The sequence below is a fragment of the Crotalus tigris genome, unplaced genomic scaffold (genome assembly GCF_016545835.1).
Source record: "Crotalus tigris isolate CLP2741 ecotype Arizona unplaced genomic scaffold, ASM1654583v1 scf7180000024277.1505481, whole genome shotgun sequence".
In the NCBI taxonomy this organism is placed as follows: Eukaryota; Metazoa; Chordata; class Lepidosauria; order Squamata; family Viperidae; genus Crotalus; species Crotalus tigris.
Window position 1 is genome coordinate 1252973 of NW_024100449.1, and position 22664 is coordinate 1275636.

Genomic DNA, 22664 nt, shown 5'->3' on the forward strand with positions numbered 1-22664 from the left:
GCTGTAATTTGTGATTGCTCCTTGGCAATGAACATTGTTTTGCCATAGAGATCTCACTTAGTAGAATACCCACACCCACACCAACCAATATTAGCCAAAAGCAAAGATAGCAGGAGTAAGGTACCAACATCATCATTACACCCGTTCTCCCTTTCATTTCCTTTTCACCAAGTGGCTGGGAAATTATAGATAGTGCTGGTTTCCTTGACAGTGAACAATAGAACAATTCAGAGGTATAATGCTCAACACAATACATTCTGTTACTATAGGAACCAGGCATTACAAGTGATGGGGGTGGTCCAAGACGAAGGCAGAGTTACAGTACACAGTAAGACTTTGCCAATGTCCAACACTGAAACGCACCATATGTTGCATTTGCAACATATCAAATAACAAATCACTGTTTGCTGATTTCCATTACTGACCAACAGGATGAAAAGCAAATAGCTGGAAGTGGTTTCGTGAGTATGGCTTAAAGGATGTAACCAGTTCACAATTTCATCCATATTTCTTTATTACAAGAGAGCATTTGGAAGAGAGATGCACCACAAATATTGGGAGTACGTATTTATGGCTATGTGGAGACCTTCAGGAAGGAGTATCTGATCCATAGCTACTAAGCTGTGAACCAAAAGTCAAGTGCCAGACTTGGATTTCGTATACTTAACATAACAGTACAAAACAGATATGAACCATAATCTATATTTGCAGTCCTTTATTGTGATATATTTGATACAGTCTTCCTACCAATTCAGACCAATTCTCAGGTCAACAGAGACTTTGTTTCTTCTGAATGTGATCCCTTCCCACTATTGAGAAACTCTCTCTCTCTCTCTCACTCTCTCTCTCTCTCTCTCACTCTCTCTCTCTCTCTCTCTCTCTCTCTCTCTCTCTCCCTCCCTCCCTCCCTCCCTCCCTCTCTCCCTCTCTGTGTGTGTGTGTGTTGGCATAAGAGATTGGGACTGGTGAAAGAATTAGGGAACACCTTCTTAAACATATTTGTATGAAACAAATATTTGGGGCCTGAAAGAAATCTGTGAGTGGAGAGCCTACATAAAACTTCAAGCTTCCCCTTTACATTTCAGAATCAAGCCAAGAAATCAGTTAAGAAACTTACTCAGCATCAATGTTCTCGCATCCCTCACTTACTTTCAGCCAATACCCAATTTCTTGCATAATGTAATAGTTATTAAGGGTGGTTATAGCTACATAATGTTCCCACTTGAAATTTATTTAGCAGTTAACTTCAAAAAGCATATACATAATGGAACACAATCTGAGGCAGAGCTATCAGGCTAATAGCTCGCTGTTAATATTATATCTCTGGTGATAATTTATGAAGTGAATTGCAAGATTGGCTATTTTGAGTAAAGAAATGTGGAGAGGTGTGGAAATACTAACCCTGCCCTTGGCTCCTCTTTCTCAATTTCAATTCATTCCCAGGAAACTTTCCCCCCAATAAGTTTGCTAATATTCTTTCTTGTTACTTAAACGTGACATGCATACCTTTGCCTTAACTCTTCAGCTTATGGTATTAATGTAAAAAGTTATATTAGCTTATATGATATAAAATCCCAGCAAATCCTACCCAAAATATATCACACCATATGTCACTAACGGGATTCTGATGCATACATATTCAGCAAGATTATAAGTGTGCAAAATTGCAGCCTATATGTTACATACAATCTACCATGACCACTTTTGCAAATCTGGCCAATAAATAGAGCCAAAATATTCAAACTGTTTCCCCTCATTTTAGAGTTTGGGAGAGTGCTTAAGGAGTGAGATTTCCTTAATCTTGATCCTTGCAATAGCTTGTGCATTTATTTGTTTTTTTTTAAAAAAAAACACATAACTCTTTTAAACATTGCACCAATGGACATTGCACGTTTAGAGTTTAGCCCTCAACATGCCAGAGACAGACCATTGCGGCCTTCATGACTTCAGAAATTGCCTGTCTCTGATATAAATCATCATGTTCAGTGCCATTTCAGATGTTCCTATATTTTTAAGAGTGATCCTACGCAGTATCAGGAGGTTATTCATCCTCTGAAAAGGCAGAGAACTATGCCTAAGGAGAAAATCCTCCTCTACTATGCAGATTTTCTAAATGTAATGAATTTATTTCTATTTAAAGGTACACTGAACTCTGCAGTAAAAATCCAAAACACAATTCTTTATGTTGGATATGTGCCCTGTGAGTAAGGATCATACTTTAATACCAATAGGACAGGAAACCCCTGTGCCTCCAAGTCCACAGTAACCATTAGGGTGTTTGCTTAGGTACTGCTGGTGATATTCTTCAGCATAGTAGAACTCCGGAGCCTCGCGGATTTCAGTTGTGATGACTCCAAACCTATTGTCTGTCAATGCCTGCGAAAGATAAAAGGAAGAGAAAGAAAGAATCTTATTAGGAATTGTTTATAAGGAGTCATATGAATGATTAGTAACAGAAGTTTGAACTCTATAAGAAAGAGAAAATATTTAACAGTTTAATGGAGAACATGCTTGGCTATTTAGGGTTAATGTGAATTTGAGCAAGTATAGCATGGTGGGTAGAGAATTAATTTAGAAGTGGGCAACCCAAATTCAAATCCATACTCATTAGAAGCTCCTTGGATGACATTGGTCTACTCATTGTAGAAGGTAAGACTTACTGCTTTATAGTAGTCAAAAATCAGGGATTAGTTAATCTGAATAGATCCCTTCAGATTATAAATCTAATCAATATTCCTGAGCCCAAACTTCTGCAGGTAACTAGATACAATTGTAGAAATATGAATACTACATATCGATCTCTGGTCTATCTTTGGACAAAGAGTCTAAAGACAACAGGAAAAAAATGATTCTGTGATAGTTTTAGTTTATAATAGGAGAATTATATGCCTCACAGAAGTCTTGCAAAGAGACTTAAGAAAAAATGTGGAGAGTATTAGTATTAGTATTTTCCTATTACTAATAACAAAAGATCACCCTCAGCAAAGTATTTTCCTATATGTTTTGGTTGAATGAAAACTAAAGGATTCATCTCCATAACTTTAGTTTAAATTAGGATATTTTAATAAATGAAATAGGAAAATAATCACTGGAATGAGCTCTCTTATTATCAGTATTACTTTTCTACATAATTGCTATCGTTCACTGGTAGCAATAGACAATTAAAGTGATCTGAAAGAATTCTACTTTTTGTTTCTTCAGTCAGATCCTGACAGTCACTTCTACCTTTTCATTTGCAACAAACAGATGCCCATGGAGATATTCCTTCAATTTTGGGGAAAGATAGAAGTTTCTCACACTAAGTCCTCCTGAACTGAAGTAACAAAGTATGCACTAAAGAAAATGTTAGAGCATTAATGCATTAGTACTGTTGTCAATATGCAACAATAAAGGGATTACTTTTCATTCAACCCATTATGCCATTTTGCAAAAACTAGAATGGAATGGAATGGAATGGAATGGAATGGAATGGAATGGAATAGAATAGAATAGAATAGAATAGAATAGAATAGAATAGAATAGAATAGAATAGAATAGAACAACAGAGTTGGAAGAGACCTTGGAGGTAGTCCAACCTCCTGATCAGGCAGGAAACTCTATACCATATCAGTCAGATCGTTGTCCAATCTCTTCTTTAAAACTTCCAGTGTTGAAGCATTCACAGCTTTTGGAGGCAAGTTGTTCTACTGATTAATTGTTCTCACTGTCAAGAAAATTCTCCTTAGTTCTAGCTCCTCTCCATCTTTTGCTTCTTGTCCTGCCCTCAGGTGCTTTGGAGAATAACTTGACTCCCTCTTCTTTGTGGAAATCCCTGAGATATTGGAACACTGCTATCATATCACCCCTCGTCCTTCTTTTCATTAAACTAGACATATCCAATTCCAGCAACCATTCTTTATATGTTTTAGCCTCCAGTCCCCTAATAATCTTTGTTGCTCTTCTCTGCACTCTTTCTAGAATCTCAACATCTTTTTTACATCATGGCAACCAAAACTGGATATAGAGATGGTGCGATATGCACCCAAAGTTTTGCATTAATTAGAAAATTGGATGAATTCTGGATATGTATATTGTATTTGCTTCCTCTAGAAAGAACAGAACGAGATTCTGCTTGATCACAAGGCTGGACTGGAAGACCTCCAAGGTTCCTTCCAACTCAGTTATTCTGTAATAATCTGATAACAGCTTTTATCATCAAGATGCAAAAATATTAGGGAAACTTTCCCCAGCTGGGTATCCTTGAGTCATATAAACTTCAACTTTCAGATTCTCAGAACTGCCTACATTGGCAACCTAGATTTAATTTTGATACCAATTAAATGAGTTTGTGCATTTGATGCCAGATTTCAGTGGACTGGGGAGGTAAAAGTAGAATTTGCTTAAAGCTGGTTCGCACTCAAGCTTTTGAGAATAATATAATATGGTTTTGGAAAGTTCAAAGTCTCTTCTCCTAGGGACCCATTATTTAAGATTGGAGATGCAATTTGGTCCTTCATCCAGATCCAGTTGGCAGAAAAGATTCTGTCAGCTTATACTTTTCCTAACAGATAAAAGTCCACAAGTCCCCATGCTGCAGGATCAACTTTCAATCTTAGTTTGCAAATATGTTCTTGGCATCTAATAAAATTGGGAATTTTATTAGATGCCAAGAACATATCAGAGCTAGTTGATTTCTATACACTTCCTCACAGTAATCTGCTAGCAAAACAATTACTAAAATATCTGTATTGGATTATGGTTTCCATGAGCCATTCAGAACTTCAGACAATTCTTTTAAGTACAGAATTAAAATCCACATTATGCAACTTTTTCAGCTACCAAAATTTAAGAAGAATCTATAGCACTTGAAGTAAAAAATAGGACCTTTAAACATTTACGTTTCTTATTAAATTTGATGACAGAGAATTTATTTAAAAGAAAAGTAGCACGTTGAAAATTTTCCCATGGGTAAGGTACCTGTATATGGATCTTAAATTACTTTAGCTATAAGGTAACCATGGGGTGCATGTAAGTGTCTAATCCTCTATTGTACAATATTTTTTTCCAGTAATCTGTAGTTTCCCTGGCTTTCCACACTTCAATTAAACCTCCCTCCACTAAAAAAGGCAAAATCTTGAAATAATTCCTTCCATTGGAGTTTTTCAGCAGTCTACTACTATAGGTTCTTCTCGTTGAGAAACTGTTGGAGATTTCTTCTTTCTCCTACAATCTGCATGCCCTCCCAATCTGTCCAAGAATTAAGTTTCTGTTCTCCAAAGCTCAACCAGGTGGATCTGTTCTGCCGTGGCCTCTCCAAGTAGGGGTGGGAGTGCCTATGTCTATCTGAAGAGCATCACTGAGCTACTTGGGTCATTTGTCTTAGTATGCTGAAGTAGCTTTCTGTGTTTTTCACTGAAACGTGAGCTTGTGTATGTATATACTGTATATAAAAAAGGGCTGGATATACAATAGTTTTTTTTGAATTTGTGCAGAGAGAATGTGACCATTTAAGGGCCATGTTCCCAGAATTCTACTATCTTAAGCCCTTCATCTGAACCTAATTTATCTTTCAGTGCTTACAAATACTGCATCTTAGGTAGAAATGGTTTTCTTTTGTGGCATGATCTCCTCATAAGGGCTGTTAGATCACCTCTTGAGGTCTTGTTTTCCTCACTAAACAGGGCCAGCCCTTTGAGAAGTTCTTTGCACTTTTTCAAGCAGCTTCATAGCCACCTCAGATGCACTCCTGAGTATACTGGAGGAAAGGAACAAAACCAGTGGAAGAGGGAGAGACAGGAAGAGAGACGTGAAGAATGCACTGTGCCTTTCCAAGAGAACTTGGCATCAGTATCCTGTCTCATCCATGCTAGCTATGGAACAGCAATGACTTGGCAAATCAAAGAAGCAGATGTCAGCCTCATCTGGTTGCCTCGACTCCAGTTGTTTGTTTAAAATGATCAGCAAAGCCAAGCAAGCATGGGGGTCTTGGTGCCCAGGGAGAAAGAAAATGCACCAACCCCTTCTGGTCAGTTCTTTTTCCTCTGGCTTGAATGAATGTGATGTAGCCATGAAGATAAAAAAAAAAAACAGGAATCTAAGCTTTAACAAAGAAGATTAAGGTACACTTGAATCCAAGCATCTCAGAAACTATTACTTAGCCAACTTGTGATAGTCTGTGGGAATGACAAGAAGAAGACCTACAGCTCAGTCCACAAGTGAGGGAAAAGCATGGGAAATATTTCAGAGGGTACTCTGTCTAGTTTCCTGGAAGCTAAAAAGAGAGGATGGGAGAAATATGTTTAGTTCTGCAAGATTCTGTTTAATGGTTCCTTAAAATAAAGTTAGTACTGATGCTCCTGGTTGTGCTCCTTATCTGGACTAATACAATTTGCCTTTCAAAAAAGGTAAGCAGAGTCAAATCTGGTTAATTTTTGAATGTAGGACCACCAGAAAATCTCAGTGATATAAACTAAAGTGGAAGATTGAAAAAATCCCTTCCAAAGGCAAAAGCAGCCACTTTTCTACTGTTGACAAGAAACTGCATGGACATGCCAAAGGAATGGAGTTCAGCTTGAGAATCATTATGCTTATCTGATATTAAGAGGATATGGTCTTTTAGCATATTCCAGAGATCAGGTATTGACTTTCTATAGGTGATAATTGAAGCCTTTTAACATAAACTGGAGCTATTGATTTGGATACCAGTGACTTCAGAGCAACAGGGTCATGAAAGAAGAACCTGCTGTGAGGAATGAAACTGATAAAAGAGAACCAAGCAGTTCAACTTACACATATACTACAAAAGCAAGAGAAGAATTCCATTTTTGGATGGCTCTGTTGTATAACTGCTTCAGTTGACAAACACACAATGAACGCTTCCCTTCCCTCTGCACCCCATATTATAAAGTAACTGGTTCAACTTAAGCAAAGGAAAAAAAGCTATTGTCATTCTCTTCATTTCTGCACTTCGCAGAGTATGCACCTATGAAGACCACATGAAAAATAATTTTCATCAACCCAATGGCCAGAGTTTCTTTCAGTGGACTGCAAAACAATTTAAAATTTAAACAATTTAAAGTTCCAATACTAAAACTAAAAAGAAACATAATGCATTTATAAATAATACAAAACAAAAGATGCAAATAAAAATTTACACAAGCCATTATTCCAGGATAAATTAGGGACTAAAAATCAAAAATAGTTAGTTGGAAATAAGTACCATTTAACTGCAGAAAAAGATAAAATACTTTTATGGGCAGGACTGTAGAATGATGGAAACATTTGTAAAGAGAACACATATTCAAAATTGACTACTAAAAAGTGAGGTATGAAAGGCAATAGACCAACTGTCAAGCAGAAATCATTACCAAACTGTTTGAAGCTGTCTGAGAAGAGGTAGCTAAAGTATTAACAGTTTTGTGCTAAGAGGTAGCTATAGAACAGCAGTTCTCAACCTATGGGTCGCGACCCCATTTGGGGTTGATCGACCATTTTTCGGGGGTCGCCAAAGAAGGCGATCCGCCATTTTCTCCCCTCAGGGGGCGGCGCCGCGTGTGCGCGCCACGCACGGGGGCGCCCCGTGCGTCCGCGCCGTGCATGGGGTGCCGCCCCCCATGCACGCGGCGCCACGCATGCGCAGAACGTTTGTGTGACGGGGGTCGCCGTCACACAAACGTTGAGAACCACTGCTATAGAACAAAACAGTGTGGCCTAGATATTAGGAAAATATTGACCTATATATTTGTGCAGAAGAAAAAAGGTACAAAAGAGATAAATTATTAACAATTTGTAATTCATTATATAAACAATTTATTGAAGGTCTTATAAAGAACAATGGAGAAATAGTAAATGAACCCATAAGTTTCAAAAAAGGGACATGAGATCAGATGGCTGCCATAAGACAGAGGTTTATCCATGCTTCATTGACTACAGCAATGCCTACAAATGTTTATATCATGCCACAGTGAATACTTTAAAGCTAATGGTTATGCTAGTACACCTGAAAATGCTGAATGCTCCCTTGAGATGATGATGATGATGATGATGATGATGATCAGCAGGCAAAAATTCACATACTTTTTGTGGTTGATGACTCAATACAGTACTAAATCTGAACTTGATCCTGAATGTTACAAAGGGACTGCAGTTGTGTCACAAAGGGTTGTGTTTTAGACTGTTTGCCATTATATAGGATTCTGCTAAGGAAAAGCCAGTACATGCTATAGTGCAACAGGCATATCTATTAAACCAGAAACCCATAGTCTAAGATTGAACGGATGCATTTACATAACATATTAAATTGATCGGCAGTAACTTGGCTGGTTTCTTTGTAACTCAGCATGTTAAGCAAATCAAACTGTATAGGCTAGTATCTGGGTTGGCATAATATATGAACTCAAAAAGCGGATTAATTAACTAGATTTATTTATTAGAAGCATACTCCGTTCAGCTCACTAAGCAACTTAGGGTAAGTTACAATTTGCAGAAATAAAAAAGCAAGATGAGCCTGACTTCTAGTTTGCCAGTTACCTTCTGGAATGTTTCTTCAATTCTCCAATTGAGCCCACCATCCAGGAATTTCCTGCTGGATCCCCATTCCAGTGCTAACCAGAGAGCTTAATTTTCTGACACCAACCAAGATTAGCTAGGTATTCTCTCCTAGATGATATTTATAGTTGGTATAGTAAAAACTTCAGCCTGTAGAATAGGCACTTGAAGATTGTGACTCATCAGAATGACAAAGCAAGCACTAGTCAATGGAAAGTCTGCTCTTGACATATGTCATGGCACATATCCAAAAAGAGGGTGGAGGTTGCATTCAATGTCACAATACTTATTTTATCATTTGTCTCCCCCCCTTCCTCCCCTCCCCATGCTAATGACTCGAAGTTAAACCTTGGTTTAATATATCAGTTGGTGCACATAGGCCAGTGATGGCGAACCTTTTAGAGACTGAGTGCCCAAACTGCAATGCAAAACCCACTTATGCATCGTTGGGTGCCGGATGGGTGTGGCCCATTGGGTGGGTGTGGCTGCAATGGTAATGGAAGACTGGGTGGGACTAAAAAGTTCAATCAATCAATTCCAACTTTGCAAGATTTTTTTTTCCCCGTGAGAAGTTGAAATTGACTGATTGAACTTTTTTTTTTTTGTACACGGCGGCAAAAAGGTTTTATAAAACCCAGCTGAAGGCCTAGGACTGAGGCAACAGCGTGCGTGCCCACAGAGAGGGCTCTGAGTGTTGCCTCTAGCATCCATGCCATAGGTTCGCCACCACTGACATAGGCTATCTTTCCAATCTGAACATCCACTGCATCCAAAATTATGTTATTGACATATTTTACATTAAAAGGTATTCAGCACAAAAAGTATATATATGAGTATGTTATTTCTATATCTATTTTGTTACTGGGAACATATTACTTAGCATATTTTAGCTAAATATACACATTTGTAAATATATTTAAGACAAAAATACAGAAACTTCCAGAATGTTTCTTAAATTAAGAACTGCACTGAAAAATTGAAGAAATGCAAAATTTAGTTATGATAGTTCTAAACTCATAGAACAAAACAGTTCACATCACAATTCACAAAGACCAAATTCTGTAAGATCCCCATTAATGGGTCTCAAAGATAGAAACCACAGACTGATTAATATACCACTCACTTTTTTTTAACTTGATCAAATACCTTGCTTTTTGGGTATAGGAAAGGGCAGAGGCAAGTATCATTTAAAAGGAAATGTGGGAAAGAGGAAATTAGGCAAAGCAAGTAAGCTACAATCAATGTTACCCAGATTTGAGTTGCCCACTTCACTCTAGGACCAATTTCAGTGGAGCACAATTTTTATGCCTGTTTACTGAAGAAAGTATGTCTAATTGGAATAATCTGCACTACCTCTTTAAAAAAAAATCAAAATATTCAAGCTTCGATATAAATCTAAAGATATTTGACTGCTTATTAAGGGCCCACTAATGCCTGTTTCTTTGAGTGAATTGGATATCATAATAGAAAAAGCCTAAAAGCATTTGTCCTGGTCCTTCAACTACAACTCTTCTTAGATCACAAGTTATCAGGCCAAATCTGAGCCTTTCTCTCACTGACCTTTTATTGCAAATGGAAGTGCTGTATAACAAAAAAAATGGGCCTGGCTGAGTGTGACACATTGTATACACATCAGTATGAGTGAGAAAAAGGGTTGCTTTGCAGAGGCACTTGCCAACAACCTCACTTTTGGTGCCATCTGCTCTAAAGAGAGCCAGCACCTGTTCGGAGCAGCTGCCGATTGCAGAACGTAGGTAAGAGAAAAATCAGGCTCATTCTCGACTTGGCCGACTGCAGGTAACACATGGCCCTCACCAACGGGAATGCCAACTGTTCCCTCTTAAGCATGTCCTAATTAGAAAACAGAAAGCATTGTGAAATCTCAAAATTGATCAGTTATGTGATTACAGGAAGTTTCCAGAAACAGGAAGTTTCCTCCCTCTCCTTTAATGTCAGTTTCAGTTGATTCATCAAAGTACCGGAGTATTCTAGAGGTGGGGATGCAAAGGGAAATGAACAGTCTAATTTTTCTCTTTCCATCTTTTAACTGAGTTTGGCTTAACCTGGGGATGAATGACTATTCCCATCACTTGTCATGTAGACTGACTGCAGGAATCATGAGCCATCAGGAACACATCAAGAAGGCATCAGCTTAGGAAAATCCGTCCTGATCCAAGCCTCTTTTTTTTTTTTCCATTGGGGGCAGCTTCTCTCATTATTGTTCTTTTTCAGCCATTAAAACCTAATACATTCCCTAACTTTTCATTTACAAGCAGTTTCCTTGCATCATTTGGTATTTCTACTAGATATTAAAAATAGGATCTCCCCACTTCAAAGACGACATTTCTACAACCTTTTAGAAGGTTAGGTTTAAATATATACCCAGCACAGCCAGATACCTAAGTTTCTGAAAGAACACAAAAGGCTTTTTTCCCATACATACATAACACACACACACACACACACACACACACACACACACACGTACGCGCCCCCCCATATATATATACTTTATATATATATATATAAAGTACCCTGCTGTATTAAATCAAGGATTCAAGTGAATCCCTCAAAGGACTCCTGCCCTTAAGAAGCACCATAAGGATATTGCTTGTTTACAATCCACTTAGTGCATCATCCAATAAGTAGACTTTGATGGTTCACCAGACAACCTCCCTAGTTTGTTTCTAGGAATGTTCTTTAGGTTAGTTGTGAATAGAAGAACCTGTGGATGACATGCGGAGTTTAAAATAAATAGCAGATGTTTTCCCCCCCAACTGCATAGCTCCCGATGAAACATTTGATGACCAATCAGTCCATTCAGAATCCCCAGCCATACCTTGATATTTTTCTTTCCCTTTATTACTGTAAAAAAGCAGAAAGAGGATAGAAGGTCTGAAAATAGTCTGTCTCTGCAAGGTGTTATCCCTACTGTTGTTGCCTATAAACCTTTAGTCTCATTCTCACATCCCACTTAACATGCCATGAAGATGCTCACTGACCTGTTCCATTCTCACTGTGCTGTAGTGGAAGTTGTCTATAGTTGTCCACTATTAAAATTGTGTTTTTCTCTTTATCCTACACAACAGTTGCTAAATAAATGATCTATGACACTTCCATTATAGGGCGAGTGATAACACATCCAAGATAGGGATCTACCCAGTTCCTATTGGCTATTAACATTTCTATGAACATGACTTGCTCCATCTGGTCATTGGAAGCTAATCTCTATGACTTGGACTGAGGAAGAGATCAGATACCTGGCTTGTATAGTGGATAATTTGTTTTTGACACAGAAATATAAATCTAGCGGAAGATCAGCACAATGTAGTTTTCCGCTGACACAGGATGATAGGTCTACACATTAATAATAACATACGTAGGGATGGGAAAACTGCCTAGTGATCCACAATATGCACATGGACATGACCTTAGAGATCAATAATGTTGGCAACACCCTGTATAGTTTCCGTATAAGGAAAGAAACTCTTACAAAGTGTTATGTTTTGCTATTCTTCCAACCTGTAATTATTTTTATTTATTGCCTTCTCTGAGAAAATAGATGGGTGTAGGAACAAGAAAGAGGTACCTCCTCTATGAAATACAAGGATTAAGCAAGCAAAGGACTGGCAGCAACTGCCAAAGACAAATGAGAAAGTTCATAGGTAGGAAGTTAGAGTTCCCTTTACTATAAGAGCTCTCTACCACTCAGGGCATCACTTCATTTCCTCAGTGATCCTCTTCTTTGAGAAGAATTGAAATTATAAACCAGTTTATGTTGCAATGTAATAACAGTATAAAAATGTTAGCACCAGGCTTCAAAGCAATTACCTAAAGCAAAGGATAAAAACAATATCACAACAAAATAAAGCCATTAAAAAGAGTTTTATTGAAAAGACAGAACAATTAGATCTGGAACACAACATTTCAGATGGTCCCAGCTGCTGTCATTCATGCTTTCATGACCCAGACCTGATAGCTCTAGAAAAGGTGTGCGCGTGGAAAGCAGTATAGCAGGAATCTCTCTCTCCACACAGGTTCCTCTCTTCCTCTCCAGCTGCCCATTTATGTAAGCCTGAAAGTCCCAAAGTTTGCTCTACGAGGGATTCAGCATTTCTTTGTTTCTGATCACAGGACCATATAGCTCTGCCCACCACTGTTTATGCTTTTCAAGCCAACTCCATTATTTCACTAGGACTCCTTAGCAAACCTGAGAAAGGTTTCCCTTCACTGAAGTGTGCAGACAATATAACAACAGGGAGGGACAGAAAGAGAAATCTCCTTGTTTTGCAACAGGAATTGAATCTAACATATAGTCATGAGAACAAGAAAGTAAACCTAAACCCTCTTCAAGTTCTATAGTTTTACCAATTAGGACATAGTAAAAATTATCTGGTCATTAGCAGTCCTTAAAAATAGGTAAATACAACCTCAGATGGATAACAACACATGACATATAACGCCATGTCATCATTTATTTTTCAAAAAGAACGCCAAAATGAATTTTAACAGATTAAATTAATATCTTTCTAACCACTTTCCCTTTTCCTTTTATCTTTTTTCTTGCGTGATGTGTTTCACTTTGAGAGTGGGCAACTAAATTTCATTTTTGATGCGTGCCGTTGTGCCCACAGTAAAAAAAATGACAATAAAGGTTATCTTATCTATCTTACTTCAAACAAAAACTTGGACTGGGACAGCCTGCCTAGTTTAGTTTGTAAGAATGGCATTGGGTGGGTGCCTTGCTTTTCAGTTTCCCAGGTACTAATATATATGTACAAATATATCCAAAAAAATGCCCAGCCATACGGGTCCAGGAATTTGACAGACACCCAGAAAGATATCTTGATGTTTAGAACCGCTGTTCAGAACATAGAGCTGCTGTGACTTATCAAAAAGCTTGAATTTTGTTTCATTTGTCCAAGGAACATTCTCCCAAAAGCCCTGTAATTTATCAACATGGTTCTAGCAAACAATCTATTTTTTTGTGCTGGCTTTCAGAAAGCAAATCTTCATGGGTCTTCAACCATAGAGGCTACTCTTAGTCAGACAGTAAGGGATGGTGGACTTAATATTGTTATCCTTTATCTTAGAGGTCAGCTAGGATCTTTTCTGAGGTTTCTTTTCTCCACCATTTAAGTTATTGTTCCGTTCAGTGTGGTGTCAGTTTTCCTCTTATGGCCATGTCCAGGAAGGATGACAACGGTCCCACGTACCTTAAACCTCTTGATAATATTATCAGTCATGGTCACAGAAACATGAAGCTCTTTGGACATAGTTTTCTAGCCTTTACCCTTCACAATACTTATTTATTTTATTTGTTTATGCATTAAATATATTATTTGCTTAATTGTTTATACAACGAAGAAAACCAACCCAGAGCTAAGGAGAAATTTCCTGACAGTTAGAACAATTAATCAGTGGAACAATTTGCCTCCAGAAATTGTGCATGCTCCAACACTGGAGGTTTTAAAGAAAAGATTGGACAATCACTTGTCTGAAACAGTATAGGGTTTCCTGCCTACGCAGAGGGATGGACTAGAAGATCTCCAAGTTCCCTTCTAACTCTGAAATGGTACTACATCCATATGGAGAGAAATAAGCAGTGGGGTACCACAAGGCTCCGTCTTAGGCCCAGTACTCATCAATATCTTCATTAATGATTTAGATGAGGGAATAGAAGGAGAACTCATCAAATTTGCAGATGACACTAAACTGGCAGGAATAGCCAACATCCCAGAAGCTCAGGATCCAAAAAGATCTTGACAGACTTGAACAATGGGCCCTATCCAACAAAATGAGTTTTAATGTGGAGAACAGCAAAGTCTTACATTTAGGCAGGAAAAATCAAAGGTTTAAGTACAGATTAGGCGAGACCTGGCTCAAAAGCAGCAATTGTGAAAGGGATCTTGGAGACCCAATGGATGATCACTTGACTATGAGCCAACAGTGTGCAGCAGCAGCCAAAAAAGCTAATACATTTCTAGGTTGTATAAACAGAGGCATAAAATCAAGATCACGCAAAATATTAGTACCGTTCTATAAAGCTCCAGTAAGACCACAACTGGACCAATTTTGGTCACCATATCACAAAAAGATGTTGGGATCTTGGAAAAAAGTTCAGAGAAGAGCAACTATAATGATCAAAGGCCTGGAGACTAAAACATATGAAAAATAGCTGCAAGACTGGCTAGTTTGGCTAGTCTAAAGAAAAGAAGAAACAGGGCGATATGATAGCAGTATTCCAGTATTTGAGGGGCTGCCACAAATAAGAAGGTGTCAAACTATTCTACAAAGCACCAGAGGGCAAGATAAGAAACAATGGTTGGAAACTGACCAAAAAGAAAAGCAACCTGGAATTAAGGAGAAACTTCCTAACAGTGAGGACAATTAACCAGTGGAACAGCTTGCCTTCAGAAATCGTGGGCACTCCATCACTGGTGATTTTTAAGAAGAGACTAAAAGTCACTTGTCTGAAATGGTATAGGTCAGGGGTAGGCAACTTTGGCTCTTTTATAACTCATGGACTTCAACTCCCAGAATTCCTGAGCCAGCATGGCTCAGCTTGGAAACCTCTCTCTTTCCCCTCAGCATGGCTGGCTCAGGAATTCTGGGAGTTGAAGTCCACGTGTCATAAAAGAGCCAAGGTTGCCTACCCCTGGTATAGGTTTTCCTGCTTGAGCAGGGGGCTGAACTAGAGAACCTCCAAGGTCCTTTCCGGCTCTATTCTATTCTACCTTCAAGGTCCCTTCCAACTCTCTTATTCTGTTATTCTTCTTCCTTTCCTCCTCTGGCAACTCTGATTTTCTTTCTCTTGTACGTGTCCACTGTGCTGCACACAATAACACAAAATACCTGTGTGAATACTTTTCTTTTTCAGATAGATTGAGTGATTATGAGATTGAAGACACCTGTGACATTAAAGTAAGCAATCTGCTTGAGAGATCACAAATACCTAATAATGCAATTTAAGGCACCAATAATTATGTCCATGCCATTTTCATTTGTTTTATTATTTACAAAACTATGTTGTCCTACATCAAAACCAAATTGTCTGCTGTATGGACTATGGAATAAAAAATGGTGCATCCTTATCTACTTAGGTCAGTTTCAATTCATTTCATGGGAAATTGGGATTCTCTAGGGAAAAGTGGAGGCATCCAATACTTTTTGACCACATCTTTAGCAATGTTGCCCAATTTTTGAGGAATGAGATATAAATTTCAATAACATACACTGTTAAAGTAAAAAGTAATAATGACACTTCTCAATGGAAATATACACATTTGTGTTCTTCAGGCTGACATTGTATATACATTAAATTCTATGGGGAAAACACTTTGCATATACTGTAGTTATCTGCTGCAGTACACATGGCCCAGTTTAGGTATTGAGACATAAGAAACAGGAACTGGAAACCAGTGTTGTGGGAGAAATGACTGGGCTCCTCATCAGAAAGCAGAGTCCCCAAACCAACAAGGTTACAAGTTATATATACTCTGAAATGGTATATAAGACTTACAATAAATTATAGCAGGGATCTTCAAACTTGGCCCTTTTATGACTTGTGGACTTCAACTCCCAGAATTCCTCAGCCAGCATGCCTGGCTGAGGAATTCTGGGTTTTGAAGTCCACAAGTCATAGAAGGGCCAAGTTTGAAGACCCCTGAAATTATAGCATAACCTTCACAGCTGGAGTGTAGCATCTGATAAGAAAAATCAGGTGATCTTAGTATGGATTCACCTGGTGTGTCTAAATTCTGTGTTTTTAAGGAGGCTCTAAGCCAGGGCTGTCAAACTGCCAGCCCACGGGCCAGACGCATCATGAGGAAACCGTGCCCACCCCATTGCCGGCAATGGGGAAAAAGTTCCGATACGTCGTGCGACATCACATGACGTAGTGAGTTTGACATGTCTGCTCTAAGCCCACTCTTTCCACAAACACAGGCACCTTCTTATAGAAACAATGTACTTTCACACCAAGAAAAAGATAACAACTTGGTTTATTTTCTCTGTCTCTTGACTTCCAGGGTCACTGGGCAGTTTTAGTTTGCTTTCTCTTTCTGTTGTGTGATTCAAAATCCCTCACAGCAGTCAGCTATGTAAGAATGGAATATTTGTCCCCTACATCAAACCTGTATAAGGTGAGATATGAAGGGTTGCAGTAATGAGGTAATTCATTTTACTAACAATAGGGTGGGTTTTTTTTTTTTTCTATTTATTTATTTTTAGTATAGAAAATGAAGTGAGGGGAGGAAAGGCAGTCTTTCTGTTACGAGGAAGAACCTTTGGTTTATTTTTTAAAAAGATGGTGGAGTGCTAAATATGGTCTCTTCTAATATTTCAGCTGAACTGAAAGATGCTTCCCCACCAGGCTGTTAACAATTTAACTTCTGCTGGCATCTCTGTTTCCAAGAGGAAGACAAGCAGGAAGTTGAATGCTCCACAGCTGAGAACACGCAGATTTGGAAGCAGCAGGCTGGACCAGATGGAAGAGTGATTACTGACGCTGAAAAGTTATCGTCTTTCAAAAAATCTTGGCATTTGAAATGACAGGATGGAAAAAAAATGAAAATGAGAACATAAAAGTGGGTTAGGCTTGTTGCTGGAAAGTTTTCTTATCACAGTCCCCTCTAACAGTGGGAAGCTGAGAAAGTTCCTCCACTTAAAAACAGGCCATGGCAATAAAGCACCCTTTCTCTAAACTGGTCTTCCCTTTGAGCAGCGTTTTCTATCCTGCTGTGGTCTGGAAGTGCTGGACTACAGTCTCCATTATGCCAATGGCTGTCTGGAGATGATGAGAGTTGTAATTCAGGACCCCAGAGAAGCAGCAGGCTTATATTATTTTTAGCTCCTCTTCCCCCATTCCTGCATTTCAGGCAGCTTCTAAATATAACACATATCCACTTTAAAAAAAAAATCTAACTGATGATACTAAACAGTAAAACAACAACTTACAATAGATCAATATGGGATCTTAAAATCCCCATACTGAATCATCTCAAGTTATATATATATTCTCATAAAGCAAGGCTTTTCACAAATCTGAAGAGAAGATCAGGCAATTGCTACTGAGGAAGTTCTTGAGAGTTGAGGTGTAAGTTGAAGACATCAATGGAGAGAAATCACAACATTATGGAGAGAAATCACAACATTATAAGGCCTGTACCAAATCCAGACTGCAAAAATCCAGATAGATAATTACAGTTTTCTGTATCTTTTTGCTCGCACCTTGTTATTTGAATTTCTGAAATGCAGATATGGTAACCATACTTTTTTACTTATTCCTCACCCACAGGTTTCACTGGCATCAACTCAATGCTTAAAAGTACATGAAAATTTGTGATATCTAAATATTACAGAATTTGCTTTCTTTAATTTGCTGACAGGGAAACACTTTCTCTCCCAACAAGGGAAGTAAGGCCAACAATAGCAACAACAGTGAAAGCCTACATAAATACATAGATAACATGAAAATATTTCATATACATGGATATCTAAAGATATGAGTCACTCTGAGTAATTTGGATAGAATAAGTGACATAACAATCACAGTTTCTGATTCCAAACAAATGAATGCCTTTGTTTTGATATGGAAACATTGTGCCAATTGTGCAGAAGAAGCATGAAATCACACTATTCTTCCAGGATTACATCTTCAGATCTAGTCTGCTACATGTCAATAATGTGGTATCAGAAGAGAACATGGGGTAGGTAGGAAGTATGCTGAGGTGTTTTTTTTTTTCATTCTACCATCCCTATCACATTCCAGAACTGTCTATATCACAAACCTTGGCCAGCAATAATCCTGGGCATATAATTTTTCCTGGCAATTCTCATTTCCTAGGCTTTTAATCATGGTATCAATATAGATAATTTTTCCTGGCTGAAATTTCCAAAAAGCAAGGAATGGAGTAAACAAAGGTTCCTCCAATTTTATTCTGAGACTCAACAACTTAACCCTCTCATACACCAATAAAATTAATGATGTGAAATATACAGTGTTAGCAGATAATAAAAAAATCCTGTATCTTGGAGATATACCACTTATATCAAGGACAAATATAGTCAATGGGCACAAATGAGAGAATTTTCTCAGGCAATTTAACTGGATTCAGAGCAAGGTAACCTAAACCATAGTTAAAGAAATCCTGCCACCTGATAAATACATGTCCTTGGTTAGGGGTGACTAATCAGAGACTGAAGTGTTTGCTGTGTAATGGTGAATAGACTGCCATGGCATTGTGCCAAAGAATAAAACATTTCAGGAGAAGATGACAAGAAATTTTTGCTTAATAATAAATGGAATTAGCAAAGGGACACACAGAGAGTAGAAGCTTAAGAGAACAGAAATAACATCAGACCCTGAGAATTAACTTTTCGGAGATGTCTTGCAATGCAGAGAAAGCCAGTTTGTTTTCACAGTAGGTTTCAGGTTAAATGCTATTTAATGAACCAGCAAAGCTTTTGAAGCTTCAGAATACTGTAAGCCTACCTAGATAGGCTACTTGATAATGCTGTCTAAATAACTGAAATATCCAAGAATAATCAATTATATGAAGCTTTCATTGCTTTAAAAAAAAGCTCATTCAAAACCAATTTTGCATTGTCAGGGCAGTGACAAACAAAGCTCTATGACAGGACATTAATTTCTATTCTCATGTTCAACTAAGACTTATAGATCAAGGACAGCTGATATACATGTACATAGGAAGGGCATTGTATCACTTTTGGTTACTGGGCTACCTAGCTTGGCATTGTTGATACTAATTGATAAGCACTCCCCAATATATCAGGCAAGAATCCTGCCCAATTTTATCTGGATATTCCAAAGTTTGAACTTCATTTCTGCATGTAGCTCAGTGGTATCTCCAGAGGGGGGTTGAAAAGTCAGACTTCTTTTTTTTAACCCCTTGCAGTCTCCCAAGTGAAAGCAGAATGAGGGAAATGATAGAACTGCGTCACTGATCACACATCCAGAACTTGCAAGCTACCCCTACAACCATTTAGGAACCAGGCTTTTAAAAAAACAACAAAAGCAAAAGACTTGCATGTTCAAACAGATAAAGACCTAAGAGAAAGGTGGTGGGGGGATGCCAGTGTTGCTGCCAGAGGAGACAGAGGAGAGGAAGAACAGAGACAAAAACACACTGGAGGGAATGACATGTGAAATCCTGTGGCCAGATGTAGCTGATGTCTGCAGTAGCTGTGAGATGCCCACAACCCTTAACAGCTTTATGGTGTTTCTGCTGTAAACCAACCTGAGCAGAAGGACAAATAAATTATATTTATAAGCTTTAAGGCCAGCAGGACATCTTGGTGACAATAGGAAGAAAGACAACACAAGGCATTATGTGACTGAACTAAAAAAGAAAATTTATTGCAAAGAAACCCAAAGTAGAAATCCTCCTAACCCAGCAATAGCAATGTATGTGGAATATAAACATTAAAATATTAAAAACATTATTATTATATATATTATATAAAAACATTTAAAAATAAAACATTAAAACATCAGACTAGGACAACATAGCCTTAATGGAAGGGAAAAATCAGACTGGTAATTGAGCTTCTTTTTCCTACTGGTATACGTGACTATATTAAAGGAATATCAAGTCACACATATAAGCATAGACATACATGTCAAAATCGTGCATCGACCATTCCAGCTTTATGTGGAGCCTGAAGATGTCTGTGGCATTATTTACACTTCATCTATTTACCCATACCTCCTCTAAAAATCATTTTTAAAAACATTATAAATGAATGAGAAGCTTCCACTTATCTGCTGGCATCCAAAATGTGAGGTAAACTCCATTTCAAAACACTGTCTAAGGAACTAATGATGCAAAAAGGAGAATGGATTGCTTAGGCACGTATTGCAACTCTTTCCTCTTTGCGGTTTGCCCTTAATAGTGTTGGAGAAGCAGCAGAAAGTCAGAAGTCATGGTCACATGAAGTTCTCACTTAATGACCCACGCAGTCTTCATTTGACAATACTAACTGGGAATGCCAGAACTGCTGCTGTTAAGCAGTATGGTCACATGACAACGTGCCTTACAACTGCTTCACTTTGTGATGGAAATTCCAATGCCAATAACAATCATTAAGTGAGATTACTTGTACACATAAAACTAGTTGCATTTTGATATCTGTGCTATTGAGTTCATGCCAACTGAGTTATGCCATGCCACTTGTACTATCTATCATGAGTAGGATTGTTCTCAGTAGGACACACAGAAAGATGGCTAAGCTGTTAGCTTAAAGAGTTTACAATCAGAACAAAAAAATACAGGCTAATGTCCAAACAGTGGTACTATGCTTATTTTGTATATAAATCAAAATATGAATTTCTTTAATTAATCACTGGAAAGAAAAGCCACTTCTCTACAAAAATGAGTCTATGGATGATTACCCTTAATACAGATAATGTGCAAATTATGCCAACAACCTGCAAGATAGATGGGGCTGAGAGATAGTGACTGGCCCAAAACCACCTCTTGAAATTCCATGGCTGAAGGTGGATTGAACCCGGGTCACCCCAGGTGCCAATCAATATTTCACTACCGACACTTTCTCCTTATAAAATTTCTAGCTTAACATTTCAAAGGAAGTCCTTTGCACTGCACTTTGAAGAGTCTGTTGCACTGTAGCTGCAGGAGGAAGAAAAAAATAGGATGAATCAAAGCAGCATATATCCAGATGATGCAATATGGCAACAGTCTCTAAAAGAAAGTGATGTTGGATGCTGCCAAGTTTCAAATTAGCTCCCTGCTTCATTAAAAACAGAAGTGCTGTTGACAAATTCCCCCCCACATCTTACCACCCACTTCACCCAGTAGAGGCAGAGAAGCCCAACAATTGTTTATTTCTGTTGCTTCCTGCTGTCTTTTTTTTCTTTTGAAATATCTCATCTTTTGAAAAGAATTTAAGATGGCTGATTGATTCCATGGTAATGGCTAATATTCAGACTGTAACTGAGATCCTATGTTGCTGTATAGCATATCTTTCAAACCAAGGACTGCCCTAAGTATTGTGTTAATACAGTACAAAATTTAGTGCCATGCCATGCAATTTAACATTAGCATATGATTACATTAATAAAGGTAACATGATTTTCCTTCTAACAGTGATGGCAACTTTTAGAGAGCATCTGAGGGCTGGCCCGAAGCCTCTCCATAGACTGCAGCGGGTGTGCTGCAGTGTGCAGCAGCAGCCAAAAAAGCTAATACAATCCTTGGTTATATAAACAGAGGCATAGAATCAAATCTCTATGATTTGTAAAACAGAGTTTATAGATTTGCCTGTTCTATAAAACAGATCATTATGGCTTATTTTTATAATCAAAATAAATCTCAGTTTAGAGAAGTGGTTTGGTGTAGCTGTTAAGATATTGGCTTAGAAACCTGGAGACTGTGAGTTCAGCTAGGTGACTTTGGGCCACTCACTCTCACTCACAGGGTTGTTGTAGGGAAAATAATGAATGGGAAGGTTCTAGAAAAGTTTAAAATTTTCTATTCAGCAACAGGCTCACTGAGCATGTGCAAGAAAACCTGAGTACGTGCCTGGAACTAAGTAAAGAATGTCCACATGTAGAGAACAAAAGAATACCCATATATGGTAAGGTAGGAGGTAAGATAGAATAATTGTGTCGTCTGATAGGTTTGTGACCTGCCACGTCAGGAATAGCTGACGTAGGTATAGGAGGAGATAGGGAGGGGTATAACTGCTGTTACGCTTCTGTAGGAGGTGTGGCTTTTCCCTGCAACTCTTGGGAGTGCATGGTTAAGTTTCACCACGCTTTGCAAACCGTTTTCTTTTACTAAACTCAACTTTGATAATAAAAGAAACTTTATTCTGCTACTCCGAACCTCGTCTCTGAATTTCTTTCAAGGAATTCTACAAACAAATTGGGGGCTCGACCGGGATCCAATCTGCGCTGGGACTCTGAGGGGTCCTCCTTAGGTGCACCCCTTTCCTTTTGAAAGGAGGGGAACCACCCAGAGGACTGCGGAGCTCTTGGAAAACCCGTAAAATTTTAATAAAGACGAGTATTAGGAGAAGGGTGAATAAAGTGCGGAACAGCCTGAAGACAGACCGGGTAACATCTGCGCGCAGACCCTGGTGAGTACTGGTTT

The 22664-nt window shown here is 38.3% G+C and overlaps 1 protein-coding gene and 1 long non-coding RNA gene across 2 annotated transcripts in view; one reads left to right on the top strand and one right to left on the bottom strand.

The window, feature by feature from the left end:
• LOC120299090 lies at nt 1–18329 on the top strand. Its single transcript, XR_005554337.1, has 4 exons — nt 1–461; nt 15407–15450; nt 16557–16670; nt 16874–18329. It is a non-coding gene; the product is annotated as an uncharacterized LOC120299090 (long non-coding RNA).
• MSRA (methionine sulfoxide reductase A) overlaps nt 1677–22664 on the bottom strand; it is a 220573-nt gene continuing 199585 nt past the window's right edge. The window contains exon 6 of the mRNA XM_039323531.1: nt 1677–2376. Within this exon, the coding sequence (XP_039179465.1) occupies nt 2212–2376 (165 nt within the window). The 3' untranslated portion in view covers nt 1677–2211. The remainder of the gene's footprint in view (nt 2377–22664) is intronic.